General features: G+C 39.9%; 1 protein-coding gene across 1 annotated transcript in view; it reads left to right on the forward strand.

Annotated features, from left to right (window-relative positions):
- Positions 1–2,083: 2,083 nt before the first annotated feature.
- LOC137994456 (uncharacterized) overlaps positions 2,084–16,288 on the forward strand; it is a 35,546-nt gene continuing 21,341 nt past the window's right edge. Inside the window, exon 1 of the mRNA XM_068840034.1 lies at positions 2,084–2,191. Coding sequence (XP_068696135.1) covers positions 2,095–2,191 — 97 coding nt within the window. The 5' untranslated portion in view covers positions 2,084–2,094. The remainder of the gene's footprint in view (positions 2,192–16,288) is intronic.

The raw sequence follows: 16,288 nt of genomic DNA on the forward strand, positions 1-16,288 counted from the left end.
TCATCGCTATTTCAAATGGGCGCTTAGACTTAAATGGGAAATTCGCATGGCTCGCTGGCTCGCAGATTGTCCAGCCCCCAGAAAGGACTTACTACAAGACATTACTGGGTAAATATCACTCTGTCGTTTATCTAATTTCACTGAATCCGTATCAAGAATTAATCTGTAACTATTTTCAAATTTCGAATAATATTCCATTAGATGAATAAACCAGTTTGAAACCAAGTCGGTAGTCGGTATTACAACTTTATAAGAAAGAGCCGCTAAGACGGTCTTCGTGTTTCCAACAACATCGGCGGAAATTCGGCTGTCGCCTAAAGCATTTTCTCCTGGCCTGGGAAAGTTACTTAAATTAATCATGAGGGACGAGGTTATTTGCGACGCTTAATTTGGTTTGCACGTTTCAATTTATCTAAGTTCTTAAGCACCGTGCATTACAACACTCTGCATACAATAAAACCATCATGAAAATATTCCGTAAAATATTATAAAATATGCCTCAACACAATGACCAGTGAGTAATTCGATTCCGTAAGCATACAATAACACAGCCTGCAAATGTACTTCAAGACTGTGTTCACACAAGGTTGTCTTCTTCTTCAATCTCACTCCCAGAGTCTTCAGAGTCTTCGTTCCCCTTGAACAGCGGGTCGGGAAACGAGCGACACTGGGGGCGTTTACCTTTTGTCAACAAAAACCGAAAATTCTGGTTGGAAATTCCAAATGACATAAGTTTCCGAAAAAGACGAAAATCCTCAGACGCGTTCCTCTTTTCCCGTTCCAACCGAAATGACCGGAAAATTGCTTTATTTCATAGGTACTGAGATTTATCCACGAAAATCATAATGAATAAAATTCGTACTGATTCTAAATATAGCCAATCAGGAACACGAACGACAAAATCTCACTGTGAAGAAATATTGTTCGTCCAATCAGCAACGCGAACGAAGAAATTTCACTAGTGATGAATGAACATATCGAATGGAACGTCATCCGACAGCCGTTGCACAAAAACAACGCGCTTTGAAAAATGACCGAGGGAAGGTTTGCTTCTGTTTGCTCAGTTGAAGAATTTATTTTAGAATAGAAAACAGAAATGCCGCTCAAAAAACGGAACGAGATGTACGATTGCTTGAACGACTTTTGAAAACGAAGGTCGAAGACAGGAAAATGGAAGTTATTCCAGCGGTTGAGCTGAATGAATACTGTATACATCAACCAATTTTATCATCGCCGTCCGCACTAAAGACGGCAATGAATACGAGCCGCCTTTCCTTCGAAGTTTAGTGGCTAGCTTGGAACGACAACGGAAGAAAAAGGGCTATTCTGCAAGCATAACAAATGACCTGGTATTTGACAAGAACCAGAGAGGTTCTTTAGTCCAAACAAAAACAACTAAAGAAGCAAGGAAAGGGAAATAAGCCCAAAGCGCCGGTAGCTTTGACAAGTGACGAACTAAAAACACTGTTCACTTTGGATTACTTTGGAATATCTGAAACACAGTAAGTGTTGTAAATGTTATTTAATAAATTGTCGGTTGGGCGATTTTAAACCATTGTTTATTGCTTTCACCACCCCACTCCACTGATTTGTGCGAAATAAATTTGTCTATCAAACACTACCACGAAAAAAACCTCAGTACCGATGAAATAAACAGCATGGAAAATGCTTTGTAAAATTTTTATTCACGAGTTGAGTAGTGTCAGAAAACTCACTCGTTCGCTGCGCTCACTATTTCGTTTTCTTATACTACCCAACTCGTGAATAAAAATCGTACGAGCGCATTTCCATGAAGTTTCCTTTGAAGTAATTAGGCTGATTTAGCAACAGAACGGGAACGTCAATGGCGACGTCGCGCGCAGGAAAACTACCAATGAGAATTTATAATAGAGAAAAAAAAGTGGAGTCTACTCTATTCTGAATTCTCATTGGTGTTTTTTTTTTTGCGCGCGCCGTCGCCATCTCACGGTTCCCGTTCTGTTGCTAAATCAGCCTAACGTCGCCTAACGTATCATTTGTGAACTCCCACTCGGCCCGGTTCACCTCGGCCCCATTTCCCGCCTCTCACTAACGTTTCACTGCGGATTTTTCAAAATGGCTGCCTCTGTGTCTGCCTCTGTAGGTTGGCAATGCACGGTGTGTGGAGAAATCAGACTAACCCCCTCCGAGTTCCAAAATCATTTCTGTACAGGTGAGTAAATAATCAGTTTGGGAGTCAGCTTGTCCTTTTCTGTAACGTAGAGCGGCCGAAAATAAGCTGTTGTGGGTGTGAAAATCGTAGCGTAGTAAAATTTTCAACAAATTTTTTACAATTTTAATATGCTACGATTTTCACCCCCACAGCAGCTTATACAGCCGGCAAAGTTGGGATAATCTGTTTCGAATGACAAGATTCCTGTCATGAACATCATTGCGAAGGCGTGGGCGTAACACCAAAATGGCGACGAGAGTGGAGGAGTTGTTTCACGATGGCTTGCAATTTTCTTTTAATAGCAAAATTAGGATATCCCAACCTAGGACTGAAAAGGGAACAGTATTATGTGATTGGAGCAATATGCCTGGACAAAAATCGATGTGCTGAATGTGTTACCAACGGGCTGTACGTGTTGTCAAGTGTTGCCTGAGATAATTTTACGATTTTAAAATTTGTGTAAAGGGGAGGTGTAAAGCAGATTGTGTCGCTGCTGAATGCACTGATGCGGGACCAGTTTCAAAACTTAAAAGACTGTCGTTGTTTTGCAAAGTATCATGGAAGATGAAGGAAAGCGAAACACCAGACTCTACAACCAAATTCTTTCCGAAAGAATAAATCATTCTTCTAATCAGAAAACTGTCTTCTTTGAAGGATCTTGCAAGTTAGATTCTTCGTCACCAGAGAAGGTTTTAATTAGGGTTCTTGTCAAAATAACATGAGTTCTTTGGGTAAGAATGTCCTCATAACGAGCCGCGACTGAGCAGAAATTCAAATATTTGAAAGGATTGGTTGCTACAGCATGACATCATTTTCCGGCTTTGTGCACATCATCACTTCGACACCTCTTTGGTATCACTTTGTACAAACGTTTTGTATTGTGAAGTAGTGAAGCCTGGTTATTTTAAAATTAATATAATGGACAGTATCGACTTTTCAGGTCTTTGATTTCATGTAATATTTCTGCATTAGCAAAAGCAGGAAAATTTACTTTCCCTCGATCGAGTGCAGCGATGGACGCTTTTGAACTTCTCGAATGGCTAACTGATGCACTCTTCTACAACTCATCCAAGGCAGTGGTTTCTTCTCAACTGAAAGATTTGCGGTGCTCTAAGTTTTGGAAAACGTGTATGTCAAGGAGCCCTGTGGTAGCAAATTTTCCAATGGAGTTTGCCTTGGTTCCTCTCAAGAACTAGAAAAATTGCGGGAGTTTCGACTGACCATTGATACTGCAAGGCAATAGAGTAGCCATCGCATCTTCGTTGGGAGTGATTTCTTCCAACCTCCGGGAGAAATTTAAAGAGTGTGAAAAATAGGAAAGTATGCTCGGATTGTCAATGCCCTAAATTCACTTCAAATCGATGCAGAGCGCGATGAAATTTAAAGCGCGATCGACCCAGCAAGCTGATCGTGGGCAGGAGCGGTTGAAGAAATTCATAATGTGAAATTTTTAACACTGGAGGCGACGAGGTCGCCAGATCTGATTAATCAGGTTACCTTTTGTGAGGAAATGGTTCAGGAATCAAGTTTATTTTTTTGTTTCACATAGGCCAATTTGTCTATCCTTTCTGGTTCACACAATCTGAAGTCATGGTATTCAGCTCTACTGGTTTCATGAGCTTATGTGGGATATATAACATGTTTACTTATTTTTCTTTGATATTCACTATGAATTGTGCCAAAATTATATTGAATATCCTTTCTGGTTCATCCAGACTGAAGTGGTATTCAAAGTAATATCTGAGTTCCACTGGGATGTATAACATGTTTAGTAAATCTTTGTTGACCTTTGCCATTCATCAAGACCAATGTTGTATATCTTTTCTGGTTCACCCAAGCTGAAGTCCTGGCATTTGGTGTCATCCCTGAGCACGTCTGAGATATATAACATGATTTGTGTCTTTAATATGCTATCCTGGCATTGTGTGTGATGCCTGAGTGCTTCTGGGATATATAACAGGTTTTGTTCCTTTTCTTTGAAAAATTCACTTTTAACTAGGCTATAATGTTATCTATCCTTTGTGGTTCACCCAGACTGAAGTCCTGGCATTCTGTGTGATGCTTGAGTGCTTCTGGGATATATAACATGTTTTGTTTCTTTTCTTTGAAAAATTCACTTTTAACTAGGCTATAATGCTATTTATCCTTTCTGGTTCACCCAGGCTGAAGTCTTGGAATTCTGTGTGATGGCTGAGTGCTTCTGGGATATATAACAGGTTTTGTTTCCTTTCTTTGAAAAATTCACTTTTAACTAGACTGTAATGTTATCTATCCTTTGTGGTTCACCCAGGCTGAAGTCCTGGCATTCTGTGTGATGCCTGAGTGCTTCTGGGATATACTGTATAACATGTTTTGTTTCTTTTCTTTAAGAAAAATTCACTTTTAACTAGGCTATAATGTTATCTATCTTTTCTGGTTCACCCAGGCTGAAGTCCTGGCATTCTATGTGATGCTTGAGTGCTTTTGGGATATATAACATGTTTTGTTTCTTTTCTTTGAAAAATTCACTTTTAACTATGCTATAATGTTATTTTTCCTTTCTGGTTCACCCAGGCTGAAGTCCTGGCATTCTGTGTGATGCCTGAGGGCTACTAGGATATACTGTATAACATGATTTGTGTTTTTAACATGCTATCCTGGCATTGTGTGTGATGCGTGAGCGCTTCTGGGATATATAACAGGTTTTGATTCTTTTCTTTGAAAAATTCACTTTTAACTAGGCTATAATGTTATCTATCCTTTCTGGTTCACCCAGGCTGAAATCCTGGCATTCTGTGTGATGCTTGAGTGTTTCTGGGATATATAACATGTTTTGTTTCTTTTCTTTAAGAAAAATTCACTTTTAATTAGGCTATAATTTTATCTATTCTTTCTGGTTCACCCAGGCTGAAGTCCTGGCATCCTGTGTGATGCCTGAGTGCTTCTGGGATATATAACAGGTTTTGTTTCCTTTCTTTGAAAAATTCAGTTTTAACTAGGCTATAATGTTACCTATCCTTTCTGGTTCATCCAGGCTGAAGTCCAGGCATTCTGTGTGATGCCTGAGTGCTTCTGGGATATACTGTATAACATGTTTTGTTTCTTTTCTTTAACTGTGTGATGGCTGAGTGCTTCTGGGATATATAACAGGTTTTGTTTCCTTTCTTTGAAAAATTCACTTTTAACTAGGCTATAATGTTATCTATCCTTTCTGGTTCACCCAGGCTGAAGTCCTGGCATTCTGTGTGATGCCTGAGGGCTTCTGGGATATATAACAGGTTTTGTTTCCTTTCTTTGAAAAATTCACTTTTAACTAAGCTATAATGTTATCTATCCTTTCTGGTTCACCCAGGCTGAAGTCCTGGCATTCTGTGTGATGCCTGAGGGCTTCTGGGATATATAACAGCTAGGTTTTGTTTCTGTTCTTTGAAAAATTCACTTTTAACGAGGCTATAATGTTATCTATCCATTCTGGTTCACCCAGGCTGAAGTCCTGGCATTCTGTGTGATGCCTGAGTGCTTCTGGGATATATAACATGTGTTTCTTTTCTTTAAAAAATATTCGCTTTTAACTAGGCTATAATGTTATCTATCCTTTCTGGTTCACGCAGGCTGAAGTCCTGGCATTCTGTGTGATGCCTGAGTGCTTGTGGGACATATAACATGTTTTGTTTCTTTTCTTTCAAAAATTCACTCTTAACTTAAGCTATAATGTTATCTATCCTTTCTGTTTCACTCAGGGGGGTGAAGTCCTGGCCTTCTGTACGGTGCCAGAGCTCATCTGGGGTATATACTATGTTCCATAATGTGAACATACCTAGCCTTTTATATATTTGTACACATTTGAGGATATTTGTTAATTTATTCTATTCTAATATATTTTAATTTCAATAGGGTCCCCAATTAACTCAGTTTTCTATAGTTAATCCATGGACTTTTCATTGAAGTACATGTCAGTGTCAGTGACGTTCGTACTGGCCCGGAAGTGTTGCACTTTGTTTTTGGCGACGATTGCTTTCAATTTCAGCGTCATTTGTTTCCTTTATTACGTACAGTCCAGATCTTCTATAGCGGACAGCTCTACTTACGAGCACCAAAAACAAAAACCAAAAAAAAAAAAACAGTTTAATTCAACTTCCATACGAGCTCCGTATTCTCACATTCCCGTAAGCAGCCAGCTCAATTACAATATATCTCCTTCCCGAGGGTTTCCAATCTCTTTGAACATTGAATTTGGAACATTTTTTGCCAAGGTTTTTGTCAAGTTACCAGAACAATAACTTAAATCAACTTTTGTTTAATAGTATTGATTACCAGTGTTACAAACAACTCTATTTTGATTTGTTCACAGTGGAACAACGTAACGTAGGGCCTGTTTATAGTATCCTCTCGCCGAGATCTCGACCTGAGCTGGCAATCCTCTCTGAAAAAATTTTCATGAACGTCCCATTTGCCGTCAGCCTGGCTGCTTGATCACAGTTTATTTTTGGATTTGTTAGTTCTAGACTCATCTCACGGAGCTTAAATTGACCTTTATTTCGAATTAAAAAATACGTACATCTTTTGTCATTTTCTTAACTTTGAAGGAAATCTCAAGTTGAACGTATTTCCCTTTATTTTAATCGAGAAAAATACGTGGAAAGGACGCCTGAGATTCTCTCTGACCTGAATTCTCGGGGGACGGTGAGACCGCTGATGGTCTTGGATTTTCCCGACATATAAAAAATATCGTCAGAATCCTTTGTAATCGTGTTACTGAAACACGGAGAAAGCTTTTTCTCATTGCTATTTTAAGGGCTGGCGTCAATGTACATCTTTATATTTTATCCGTTTCCTTTAATTAACTTAACGTCCTCAGATGATGACATGATTCCGTGAAAGTTGACGCCTCAAACGATTTACGATGATGATGATAGATTAATGGAATACAATGGGAATGAAATGTTGCAAGGAACTGGGCATCCAGCTGAGATACAGGAGTTTTACGCCCGTTTCTCAGCTGGATGCCCCAGCCTTTTTTCGGTTGCTAAGAGCGTGCGGCTCGTTATGGGCGGCGGCGGCTGTTCTGAAGAAGTAGAGGTCTTGACGGAAGTATCATTTTGCTGCTCTTCACAGTATAAACAGAGAATGACTGTTCTCCACCAAATAAAGAGAATTCTTACATAAAGATGTATACTTCTAGTTGGATAGCCATGTTGATTTTTAGAATATCATGCTTTCCAAATTTAGAAAATAAATATACATACACAAGGCAATACATACAAGCCATAACCACAAAAACACCATAGTCCTCTCTTAAATTTCACTTTTAATGTTTCAGAATTCAGGTGACAAATGCAAATTCTGAAAATTAAAAGTTGTTATTCTCAATTCTATACATGTGCGACCAAGTTGGCTGCACCCTCCACATGTACCCTACGAATTATTTTGATTTTTCTACGTGGAATTGGACGTCTTCCTTATAATTACAAGTCTGTCCAATGACTAGTGTTTCTCTGGATGCAATGAAGGGAAGTTCATATGATTACAGCGATGATTTGGCCATATTTCAGCTTAAACTTGCATTCAAGTTCACACTGGCAGTGAATCGTATCTCTCTGTCTTCGAACTACAACCTCATATTTCCGATTTTCTAAGACTACACATGGATCGACGACTGTGGCGCTCACCCACAAACTATTTGTAATTGATTTGACTGTTCTTCTCGATGTGGAAAGAAACCCGGGACCAGGAAACACTATTCTCACTCATCGCATAAACATTACTTCGAAGGTAAATTTAATATACTTGCCATAAACAAAGGACTCATTACTTATTCACGGCAGGAATAACTCAACCTTAAAGCAGTAAAGTTTACTCTGCCAAACAACATCTATACTATCCTTAGCAATGAAGGATTACTAAAAGTACGTCAAACAGGAGCAGGATTAACAGCAAGAGCAAGAAATAGAAGAATTACACAACGAATTACCTCGGGAACACGGCAAAAAGACCCTTCGATTAGCGCGCAAAGGCGCTAACACGTCAAACCTAATTAACATCCCACTGGTTCCACCTCAAAGTACACCGAGTACTACATCAAACTGAAGCCAAAAGCATAATTTAAAAGATCTCCAAGTATGTTTACTTAATGCACGTTCCTTGAAGAAAAATCAACGCTACTGTTATATCGCTGATTGTAAAACGGACATCGTAGCCATAACAGAAACCTGGTTTCATGAAGACGACTCTGCATTAAAAATCGCATAATACACCACCAGGATGCTGTCTACTAGATCAATCAAGAAAGGGGGCGGAATTGCCTTATTAGTAAAAAACAACATAATTGGTAAAGCGTGTCACTTGAAATTTGAATATCGCCCTTTTGAAGACTGAGTGTGAAGTCAACCTTTAAACACAATCGTTTCACTTCAAGGTCATTGTTGTGTATAGACCACCATATTCAATCGCTCATCCGCGGTGACTGAAGCCCAGTTCATTACAGAATTTGCCAACTCTCTTGAATCTATTCTATTAAAAGAACCCATCATTATAATGGGGGACTTATTGGACTTAAACCTACACGTTGATGACTTAACAAACAATGACTCTCTTCCAATCCTATATCTTCTAGAATCGTTTGTACTTGAACAGCACGTGAAAGAACCTACACACATAACATAACATAACATAACATGACATAACATAACATAACATAACATAAAGCCTTTATTTATACACGATGAGAATTAAAGCTGCCAAGCTTGTGGGGTCGTGTGTACAAGTAGTTAATCTAAGACCTAGAAATATTAGTTAAAACTACATAAAAATAATAAAATACATTAATTATCGTGTATCGATACATATTAAATATTAAATATGAAATACATAACATTTCATGTTAAATATTAAATATAAAAATACTAAGCTAAGTACAAAGCACTATCTAATACCTTAAATTCTACAAATATACGTAATCACTCTCTAATTCGAGAAGTGGAGGCAGTTGAGCTGTCGAAGAGAAAGTCTTTAAAATATTCTTTAGTAATATGTAAGTCGTTTTTTTGATTTCCTTAAAAGTAAAATTGTCAATTTTATCGTTACAGTTAACTAAATTCCAGAGGGCTGACCCACGAAAGGCTAAAGAGTCCCTCCCTAATCTGCCATTGTATCTCGGAATCGAAGCAACATTCTGCCCACGTAATGACTAAGAACTTTGTCTCTTTCTGAAGATGTTCTTAGAAAGGCAGTCTGGAAGAATGTTATTATTTGCCTTATCAAATAGGTTAAAAATTTCCACTTTGAAAGATAACCCGGTTGTGATCCAATTTGCAAAGTTTAATACTCGACGAGGTGCCATATTTTTAGGTAAATTAAAAATAATCCAAGGAGCCCTACAATGGAATCTCTCAATTGAGCTGATGATATCAGAATTACAGCACGCACCCCACAAAACAAGGCCATACATAATAGATGATATAATTACACTAAAATAGAATTTCAGTAAGACATCTTTAGGCAACAACGCATGTGGTACCCAGTTAAGTCTATTATCTACAGTCATTCCCAGCAGACGGGTTTTTATGACGTAAAGCAAGACTGCGTTTCCTAGGAGCGTCGGAGGAAAGGTCCTCTGATGTCTGTCTTGCAAAGTAACATAACTCCACTTTTTCTCGGATATGGTGTCAGTCGATTTTCTAGACACCAGCGGTAAACTTCTTGCAAAGCCTTGTTTAACCGGGGCGATGGCTAAATCTGCCGACTGACCAATACAGAATATCGTGGTATTGTCGGCATACATAAATAAAAACCCCGAACTGACAGTAGATAGTAGGTCGTTGGTGAATAAAGTAAGCAAAGTCTGACCCTGGACCGATCCCTGCGGTATACCAACTGTTACTGGTAGTAGCTCTGATTTCACTCCGTTTAACACTGAAAATTGCATTGTTCCTCCCAGAAAGGTATTTATCCATTTTAGTAGACCTCTACTGATTCCAAAGTTACTTTCAAGTTTACTTAGTAATATTTCATGTGACACATTGTCAAAAGCTTTCTCAAAATCCACAAAATAAACTTTCTCTTCCAGTGACAATTTTAAAATAATGAACTTTCCTCGTTTGTCTGGAATCACTTTGAAATTCACAGAGGGATTGATTAGTGTTACGACACCTTACTATGATTTGTGCCGTAGCTAAAGAAAGCTTTGCCACCCCATTTGCTTTCCCAGACAGGTTCAAGATCTTTGGAGCAGTATGATTCGTGCAAGAATATGACATGATGATTTATTTGTGTTACCATCGAAAAGCGGTTCGGCGTTTGATCGATTTATTAAGACCTCTAAGGGCTGGGCTAAACTAGGAAACATTGTTGCGGAAACATATGTTGCGGAGGCAAATGTTTCCCAGTTTAGCCGCGCGGGAAACATATGTTGCGGAAACAAATTTTGCTGCTCGGAAACAAAAAATGTTTTTGCCTGGAGTCAAAAACATTTTTGCTTCCCGGACACAAATTTTGCATCCGAATACGATGTTTCCCAGATTAGCCACGATGAAAACAATGTTGACTAGGTTCCAGTGCCGCTCGCTCAGTAAAAATTGTTTCCTAGTAACGGTGAGCGTCCTGACACCTGTGTCAGTTAGTTGCATTCCACACAAGAGGGACAGCTTGGGATGGTCTCATTTTAAGAGATATCGAATTGTCAGAATCAAGTGAATCGGATGTCGGGCTCATAATTGGGCTTAAAGAGAAGCCCACATTGTTTGTTCCCTTGGAATGCAAATGTGGTGGAGATAATGTGCCAGTAGCGGCGCGATATTCCCTGGTATGGACTGTGATGGGTCCGTTGAGTGAGATGAAGCCGGAAGAACATTGTTCAGTTAATTTTGTTAGTGTGAAGAACAAGGAGATTTATGTTGATGAACCGGTTGAAGAGTTCAATGGGCAACACCTACCAAGTAAAAGAGGTGCTGAACTATACATTTAGGAGAGTGAAACAGAACGACCTAACGCAAGTGGAATGCTGGAAGACAAATTGAAGTATGAATAATGGGAAACTAGGTGCCAGATTCGAGAAGAGATTTTACAGGAGCAACTTGAGAGACTTTGGAAAACTGATTTTGCAGATTCTGTTGTGAGCTCAGTTGTTAGTCCCTCAACTGAGGACGTGAGGGGCTTGAAACGATGGAACAATCGTTGAAAATAGTGGATAGGCATTATCAAGTTGCGCTGCCATGGCGGACCAATCCCCCATATTTGCCTACTAACAAAATCATGGCTGAGAGGCGAGCCGCACTTTTAAAGAGGCATCTACTCAGGGATGAAGGTTTGTTTTCCAAGTACAATACTACAATGGACGAGTATATCAAGAAAGGCCATGCGGAGAGGGTACCTAGTGCTGAACTGCGACCGGAGGACCGACCAGTGTGATACTTACCCCACCATCCAGTGTCGTACCCCTTAAAGCCCAAAAAGGTTCGATTTGTGTTTGACTGTGCTGCTCAATTCGCGCACACATCTTTAAATTAACAGCTGTTGCAGGGCCCCGACCTTACCAGTGGTATTGTCGGAGTGCTGACTCGTTTTCGACAAGAAACTGTTGACGCTTGTAGCTGACATACAATCAATGTTTCACCAGGTTAGAGTGGAGCCGAAAGACTGTGATGTATTAAGATATTTAAAGTGGCCTGGGGGAGATTTGTCGGCCGAGCTGGTTGAGTATCGAATGGTCAAGCATATTTTTGGAGCGACATGTTCCCTGAGTGTTGTAAACCTTTGCTTGAAGAAGACAGCAGAAATGGGCGGAGAGCATGACCCAGAAGTCGTAAATGTCATCAAGAGGAACATGTACATATTCTATATACAAGGCTAAAAGTAAAAAAATTAAAATATTCAAACCAAACGTTTTCGGCTGGCTGATGATGGCAAACAGCCGAAAACGTTTGGTTTGAATATTTTAATTTTTTAACTTTTAGCCTTGTATATAGAATATATTTTACTAAGCGAACATTATGGACAGGAACATGTACGTTGACGACTTAATGAAATCAACTGAAACCACAGCTGAGGCGATCTTGCTGGGAAACAAAGTTAGTGACCAGCTTAGCAAGGGAGGTTTCCATCTGACGAAGTGGTGCAGTAATGATAGGAGGGTTTTAACTGCTATTCCAGAGCAAGAGAGAGCCAAGTCTGTTATTGACTTGGAGTTAGAACGACTTCCAAACCAAAATGCCCTGGGTCTGAAGTGGAACATCGAGGATGATGAATTTGTGTGGGAGGCGACAGATAAGCTCATGAGTGCGACTTCGAAGATACAGGTGACAAAACGAGGCATGGTTTCAGTTGTGTATTCCTTATTTGACCCTCTGGGTTTTTTAGTACCCTACATTATGAAGGCAAAGCTACTGCTCCAGATGTCGAGTAGGAAGGGAGTTGGATGGGACGAACCAATTAAAGAGCCTGAATGTGCGCAGTGGGTGAGATGGACGGATGACCTCAAGAAGCTGAGAGAATCAGGGTCGAGCGATGTTTCAAGCCCAAGGAATTGGGAAAGATTGAAGAAAGCCAATTGCATTTGTTCTCAGGTGCCTCGCGCCAAGGTTACTCAGCTGTTGCATACCTTCGTTTGACAGATACAACTGGACGTATACATTGTTCATTTATCATGGGTAAAGGTCAGTTGGCCCCTGTCAGGGAGATTTCTATACCGAGGTTTGAGGTAACCGCTGCAGTTATTTCTGTGAAATTAAGCCATGTAATCCAAGAGGAGCTCGACTTGACTGTCAACAAGATTATTTATTGGACAGATTCCACCTCTGTACTAAAGTGTATCCGAAACGAGACTAAGAGATTTCACACATTTGAGTCAAATCGTCTAACAATCATCCGCAACGGCCCCTCACCCCAGGAATGGAAGTACATAAACCGGGGCGCAAATCCAGCAGATAATGGGTCTAAAGGATTGAAGTTTGATGCTTTGAAGAAAAATAACCGGTGGCTAACAGGTCCAAAGTTCCTGTGGGAGGATGAATTACATTGGCCAAAAATGATTGAAATCCCTTGTATCAAGGATGACGATCCAGTAGTTAGAAAGGAAAGTCAAGTTTACGTCACATCGGTCCGTCGCGATTTTACAGAAGAGTTTATCATGTAGTGTTCATCTTGGTGGAAGGTCTTGGTGGAAGGTCTTGTGGATGCTGCGTTACAAGCGATACCTTAAAAACAAATCCTTACAACGCAGAGGGGTTCTCTCTAGATGAGCAAGAATCAGTCGAAAGAAAGGGTTGTCTTAGGTTCGAAGACTTTCAAGAGGTGGAGCATGAAATTGTGCGCTTCGTTCAAGAGAAGGAGTTTCCAGAGGCCCGGAGTCTTTAGATAGCACTCAAATACGGGACTAAGCGAAAGGTCGGCGAGGAGGCTTATGAAGAAGGATGGAGCTTCAATGGGCAAGTTAACTCCTATTATTGAAGATGGGTTGTTGCGAGCAGGAGGGCGTATAAGAAGAGCGCCAGTACCCTATAATGTAAAGCACCCGGTAATATTGCCTGACAAACATCATGTCACTGAGTCAACTATCAGGGAACATCACCAAGGAGAGGGAAATTTAGGCCAGGAATCAGTTTTGTCATCCCTGAGACAGAAGTATTGGATTCTGAAAGGGAGATCAGCAGTGCGCAAAGTCCTCAGCAAGTGTATTGACTGTCAGAAGAGAAAGGTAAAACCAGTTGAGCAATTCATGGCTGAGCTTCCAAAGGATCGAGTGACACCTACTGAGCCACCGTTAGCGTATGCGGGCATTGATTGCTTTGGTTCCCTTGAGGTAAAGCAGAGACGATCACATGTCAAGAGATACGGTTGTTTATTCACGTGTCTTAATGTGCGGGCTGTCCACATCGAGAATGATCTTACACTAGTTGAATGCGGATTCTATGCTCAATGCAATGAGAAGATTCATCAGCATACGAGGCTTCCCGATTGAGATCCGAATCGATAACGTAACAAATTTTACAAGAGCTGACAAGAAGTTACGTGATGCCGTTAAACAGTGGAACCATCGCAAGATCAGTAACTTTTGTGCACAGCGGCGAGCCATATATAAGGGCGGCGTTTGGGAGATAATGATCCAAACTGCAAAGCAAGTGTTTAAGTCTATTTTAAAAGAGCAAATTGTCACAGACGTGATTCTTCCCACTGTAATGGCAGAAGTTGTCAACATCATTAATAGCCGTCCTTTAACACGTAACAGCGACAGCGATCTAGATGATCAACCAATCATTTGCTACATTTGCGCCCAACGTCAAGTTTGCCACCAGGAGTTTTCAATAAAGAAGACCTCCATTGTAGACGCCCATGGAGACAAGCCCAGTATCTGAATAGTATATTCTGGAGAAGATGGACCAAAGAGTATCTACCGACTCTTATGGAAAGATCGAAATGGAGGACGCTTAGGGAGAATGTCAAGGTGGGTGATGTAGTCCTGAGGGCAGATGAGAATTACCCTCGTGGAAAATGGCCAATTGCGCGAGTTGTGGAGGCAGTTGCTGATATCGATGGCTTTGTACGTGTGGTGAAAGTAAAGACTACCTCCACAGTGGCGACTAATGCCAAAAGACAACGACGCAAAGAAATCAAAGCAAGTACCGTTATACTTAGAAGACCTATGACAAGTCTGTGCCGCCTGGAGATGGATAGATGAGATCAATTTCTGTTTAAAGGCTGTTAAAAAAAAATTAAATTTTGGAGTAGGGAGCCTTTAATGTCCGTGTAAATGAATTTGAAAGGAAATTCATTTAGGGGCTGGTGTCGCTCCCAACTCCCCTAAGTAATTTTAGTTTCGCGTCACGTGTTTTTTTTGTAAGTATTTGATGCCATGTGCTCGGGTTTGTTTGTAAGAGGAGCAAAGATGTCAATTTGAAGCCGAACAGTTCTGTAAGAACTCAGAGTTTTCGTTGCCGCTTATTCAGAAACATTGTGACATTTGTTGAAATCTTTTCTTTACACAGTCAAGGACGTCTAGTGGGACTGGAGAGACGATTTTGGATATTTGATGAGTAGTTTTGACCAAGTTTTTGCTTTATATACCTGTTTGTATTAGAGAGTATTCGACGTTCAGCGGATAAAGTGTAGCATTACGAATTTGTCGTGATTCGTAGTAACACAGCGCATATGAACATTTTAGGGAATATGCGCTGTACAAATCTAATTGTATTGTATTGTATTAAAACTCTAAAGATATTGAAAATCTGTGCGACATCAGCTATAGTAATCAGAGTTTAGAAATCAGATAAACCATTTAGCTAACAAGAAAAGTCCCTAGAAATAAAAACTCCAATTGACATGAAAAAGAAATTATCTTGAGGGGATTGTGTAGATCTTACAGTGATTAAAATAAAATAAATATAAAGTGTTGCATACTCAAAAACAATTTTTGTAATTAAAATCTATCACTGTCCGTTTTCTTTATATCACCTCTGTCTAAAGCAAAATTAGTCAATCTGAAACTAAATGAAAGCACACACCTAAAACAAACCAGCACTAAACGAGGCTATCATTACGTCTTGAAGTAGGCATTGCATGCAAATTTTCACCTGCAATATCTTGAAAGTGATTTTGGTTTTTATTTCGTTCACAATGTCTGCTCAGGGTTAACAGTGGTACAGGTGAATGTCCTTTATGACAACCCTGTGAAAACTTAAAAGTTTCCGGTGTGACAGTTTACAGTGCGACGCGCCTTACCGTGGCCACCTGACATAGTTTTTACAAATTATCTGCCAATCAGTGTGTGCGAATTTGATTGACAGTCGCTCCTCCTTGGAAAGTTCGTACGGTTGTAATTTGAACACTTTTGCATGGGTTGTTGACGTATTTACAATAAATTGTCAAATGTGGAAGTTTGTTGAGTGGCCACGGTAAGGCGCGCTGCACTGTAATTGTACCGTGATTTTACATGGTATGAGTTAATTTCCTGACCTTTAAATAATCTGTCAGGACATAATATTATTTCAGTGTTAATGAGGAACAAATCCGAAACTGTTTCGACAAAATATGAAAAGGGCATGGTCATGTACTGTACTAATTCTCGCCTGTTGTGTGACAAACTAAGAAATGGGCTCAGACGTGTTTCCATGTCGGTTAGTGATCGTT

Source organism: Montipora foliosa, chromosome 3 (assembly GCF_036669935.1).
Source record: "Montipora foliosa isolate CH-2021 chromosome 3, ASM3666993v2, whole genome shotgun sequence".
Taxonomy (NCBI): Eukaryota; Metazoa; Cnidaria; class Anthozoa; order Scleractinia; family Acroporidae; genus Montipora; species Montipora foliosa.